This window comes from Penaeus japonicus, unplaced genomic scaffold (genome assembly GCF_977035675.1).
Source record: "Penaeus japonicus unplaced genomic scaffold, GWHDUDI00000001_assembly GWHDUDI00000017, whole genome shotgun sequence".
NCBI lineage: Eukaryota > Metazoa > Arthropoda > Malacostraca > Decapoda > Penaeidae > Penaeus > Penaeus japonicus.
The window spans coordinates 15,847,715-15,852,714 of NW_028234419.1; the positions used below are offsets into that span (position 1 = coordinate 15,847,715).

General features: G+C 34.3%; 1 protein-coding gene across 1 annotated transcript; it reads left to right on the forward strand.

The window, feature by feature from the left end:
* Positions 1–1,191: 1,191 nt before the first annotated feature.
* On the forward strand, positions 1,192–1,963 carry LOC122265675 (cuticle protein AMP4-like). Its single transcript, XM_043035071.2, has 3 exons — positions 1,192–1,234; positions 1,416–1,615; positions 1,718–1,963. Exons 1-3 carry the CDS (start codon positions 1,226–1,228, stop codon positions 1,884–1,886), a joined length of 378 nt encoding a protein of 125 aa, XP_042891005.1. The 5' UTR covers positions 1,192–1,225; the 3' UTR covers positions 1,887–1,963.
* Positions 1,964–5,000: the final 3,037 nt, after the last annotated feature.

Consider the following 5,000-nt stretch of genomic DNA (forward strand, 5'->3'; position numbering starts at 1 on the left):
ATATATATACATATATATATATATGTGTGTGTATATATATATATATATATATATATATATATATATATATATATATATATATATATACATATGTGTGGTGTATGTATGTATATATGTATACACACACGCATATATACATACATATATATATATATATATATATATATATATATATATATATATATATATATATACACACATACACAAACACACACATACACACACACATATATATATAGCTCACACACACACACACACACGGATTCACATAAAGTGCAGAATATAATATTTCACCTAAACCTTCAACGATCGCAACGGCTACCATGCAAGAATGGGCAAAGGGTCGGCAGGTGCCTTGCAACTTATCGTACTAGCAATACATAATCGGTACACATTACTCTATTACACTGTGTTTAACATAGCTAACTGGGGACAGAAATAAAACACACACACACAAACAAACACACACACATTTAACTTCTTCCCGCAGAATATCGTGATTCATATATATATTTTCTCCTTTAACTTGTAAAAAAAAAGAAATAAAAAAAAGATATTTTATATATATACATATATATATATATATATATATATATATATATATATATATATATATATATATATATATTTGTTTCCTTTTTATTCTAATTTATACATGTAATAAGAAACGTGTATCGTAAGTCTTTAAGGGGCAATAAATTGACATTGCATTTTCTCTGTCGCAATGTACTTTTATAGATCCCTTCTGCCCAAGCTGTTGCCACTTCTTCCTTTTAGTCAATTTTTGCTTGCTCTCGAATCCATTCTGATACTTTTCCCTTTGTTTTCATTTCTGTTCATTCTATGTATGTGAGTGTATGTATATGTATACGCAGTTATACACATATGTAATTGTAAATTGTAAAAGCTCTTTATTAAATTTCAGAAACCTTTTTAAACGTAATGAAGTAAAATAAAATAAAAACAATTCATACCGCGAAAACTTACAAAAAAATAATATAAAATGTTTACGAAATGTACTTTGGTCCTTGAAAATTTCTTAAGTACAAAATGAGTTTGTCACCTTGGAATCTCAGGCATTCAAGCATCTTGACTCTCCTCTAGTCCCTGCCCCCTGCCCCCTGCACCCCCTCCCTTCTCTCCCGGACTTGCTTAACCTTCTCCGGTTTTACGGGAGTATATAAACCTCATCTGCCGCTGACAAGACTGTCTTGAAACAGGAATCATGAGGCTGGTGAGTACACCCAAATGTGTCCTCTCTTCTACAAATGTACTTGATGCGTCTAGTTGGTGGGGCTTGTAGATAAAGTTGATATTTTTCATGTACGCATGTGTAAAAACATACACCATCCACGGATTACAGACACACCTACTGTGCCTTTAATTCTGTGATAAGCAATAGTTGATACCCACAGATTATCTTCGCTTGCCTGGCCGCCGTCGCCCTCGCCCGCCCCCAGAGACCCGACTCTGAGGCCGAGACCGTTTTGGACGAGAGGTCCGACAACGGCGACGGAAACTTCCAGTACACTTTCGAGACCAGCAACGGCATCAGCTCCTCCAACCAAGGAACTCCTGGATCTGAGGGCCAGAGCAACATGCAAGGTTCATTCAGGTAAAGTGAAAAAATCTTTTAATTGCATTTGTTGCTTGATTTCGGATTACATTACACGGTTTGATTGAAATGCAATATTAACACCAAGCTCCATGTCCACAGCTTCCCCCTTGCCGACGGAACCATCGCCCAGGTCAGCTTCATCGCCGACGAGAACGGCTACCAGCCTTCGTCCGACCTCCTGCCCGTCGCCCCTCCGCTGCCCGAACACGTGTATGAACTGCTCCGAATTGCTGAGGATCAGCGTGCACGAGGAATTACATTCGAATAGATTATTTCTGATGGCTCGTTATCACGCCACTTGACTCTTTTCTGATGGATTGTAAATAAACTCATAATCAAAAGTGATTTTCATGTGTATCAATGTTATAAACATCAAATCATAATTAGCGAAGTGTTTGTTTATTTGGAGAAAATCACCCAATCTTATTTACCATTTATATATGTATCACTATTCTTTTCCTTACGAATACAGGACCAAAAATGATCATACTTCAAACATGACTTTATCTGGTGATGTTGCAAGGTCTCAGAGAAATCCGCTTCATAACTAATGTGTACTAAAAAATGAATTATCATTTACATAGTATAGCTTCCGTAAAAGAGATAGTGATGAAATCAGTAACATCCTTACCACTGGAATGTTGGCAGATGTGGGAAGTAATGCTCCCCCATATGTATATATATATATATATATATATATATATATATATATATATATATATTCCTATATGCATATGTATGACAGACATATATTTGAGTTGATATATAGAAATAAATACATATAGATATAAATATATATAGATTACAGTATAATAGGGTTAGAAAGAGGGGTTGATAGATTAGATACATCAATTGCTACATAGATAAATGCATGGATACATGAATAGATAGAGAGATGAGAAAAAGATATATGTATATATATATGAATATATATATATACATACATATATATGTGTGTGTACGTACACACACACACATATGTATATATAGTAGTAGCAGCTGTACAGTGTGGACGTGCTGAACTGTTGCTCTGAAAAAACCCTTAATTTCTCATCCCCGCCTGCCACGAGGCTGGGGGGAAATGAACAGAGATTAGTGAAGTGTACAAAGCACTGAATGATCTAGCAAAAAAATAGGAAAGACAAAATAGAAAATAAATTAGAACAAAAAACAACTGGAAGGAAAAGAAGTGGCATCAAGGAGAGAGGGGAGGTCAAAACGCTGGGTCAGCGGTTCAGCGTGGCCCAGCTGCTTCCAAGGTGACCTTGACCAGACTTAGATAACTCTAAGGGTTTAAACACTACATGTTTAAACCAAGGAGAAGTAAAAGAAACTCTAAAACTGAAATGTTTTAAACACAATGAAAAAAAGCAATTTATATGCCAAACCTGTGATAGAAAAAAATGCCACAAATGTGAAAATACTTACTTGAAAAACAGGAAAGAAATTATAAGTAATATTGATGCTTACCTAACAGGCATCAATAATGAACTAAAAATAGATAATCAAGAAAATATACAGAAAGACTGCAGCTGGTGCAAAGACATCAATACTAAAAGTAATTCTAGTCTTGAAACTGAACTGGAAAAAAAATCAAAGTTGTGACGATATATCAGAAGCCAGTTTTTTTTCTAAAAAGAACTAATTAGAATTGAGGAAAATAGGGACACAATGGCAGAAAATGTATATGCACCCGTATCAGACATTCTGGAAAAAGAGGAAATGAGCCATATCGGTGACCAAAAAATCAGCACACCCAAAAAGTGTGAAGGGGCATGCCCACTAGAAAACATAATTCAGAAAATGTATGAAGAATTAAAGGACTTCAAGATTCAATGTTTGAGGGAGATACAAATATTGAAAGATGAAATTCATGAATTAAAACAAGAGCAAAAAGAAAAACCTAAAGAAAAAAAGGTAACTCAGGCTGCTGAATTGGAAACAGAAAAGGCTATACAAGACACTAAAAATGTAAAAGTAAAGCCAAAGAAGAAACAAGAAAATCCAAGAGGTGAGCAAAGTAAAGTAAATCAGGAAGAAGAAAAGAAACTGTTTTCTGATATAGTAAGACAAAAATAAGATAAACAGGCCAAGAATATTCTAGACAATGATATTTCATACGCTGAACAACCAAAAAAAAAGATGATGAGGCTGACTGGAAGGTTGTAGGCGACAAAAAGAAGCAACCAAAACAACCTACAAAAGAAAAGTCAGAGAAGAAAAATGAAGATACATTCAGAGCAAATAGGCTCTTTATATACAATCTAGAAGAAGAAGAAGAAAATGATCCTGAAATCAGGAAAACAAATGATATGAAAATGATTAATGATATCATAACAAAATTGAACCTCAATGAAATTATCAAAGTTGAGATTGCCTTTAGAGAGGGCAAATATTTAAAGGAGGCTTTGAGACCAAGGCCAATTAAGGTCAAATTAGAAAATGAAAAACAGAAATGGAAACTGATTGGAAAGAATATGAAACTAAAGGAAATTGATGAATATAAAGAAGCATGGATATCACCGGACTTGAGCTATGAAAAAAGGCAAAGTCAAAAAACATTGATACATAAACTAAGAGAAAACAGAGAAAAAGACGGAGCAGGAAAACACTGGTATATCACCAGCAACAGACAAGGACATTCAGTCCTGCGAAGCATACCTATTCGAACAAAGGCAGGTAATGAAACACCCACCGCTACACCGGGGGAAGGTCCAGCTCCCCCAAAGTAGGGGGAAACGACATCAACTATCTAACAACAGTAGGTAATGTAGACAAGCAAAGAAATAATTTATTTGAGACTCTCATATTGCTAAATATATTTTATCCAAAAAATAACCAGACAAAACCTACATATCTAGAGGACATGGCAAAAATCAACAATTATTCAATGATAGCTCTTACAGAAACTCATCTGAATGAAGACATAAAAAATGAAGAAATTAAAATTGACAACTATGAGTTAATAAGGAAAGATAGAAATAAGAGAAGCAGAGGAGGAGTAGCTCTTTATATCAGGAAAGAATTAGCAACTAGAATGGATACTGTAATAGAATACTCTAATAATACAGTAGAAATACTAGGGGTATTGGCAAAAGATACAAAAAAGCTATACATTATTTTATACAGACCTCCTGGAACAACAGAAACATTTTTCAATGAATCACTAGGCATTATTAGTAATTACATTGTCAATACAAGGGAAATTGAAGCTATTATTATACTTGGCGATTTTAATTTCCCCTTTATCGATTGGGAAACAAAGAAAATAAAGATAGGAGCAAATGCCACTAAAGATGAAAAACAACCAGCGAGAATGCTTTTAGATTTTGAAGAAAATTTTTACCTTAACCAAATCATCAATATTCCAACAAGGGAAGAA

Coding starts and splice junctions, on each gene's coding strand:
- LOC122265675 (XM_043035071.2), top strand. Junction 1,616..1,717: donor AACATGCAAGGTTCATTCAG/GTAAAGTGAAAA, acceptor CCATGTCCACAG/CTTCCCCCTTGCCGACGGAA.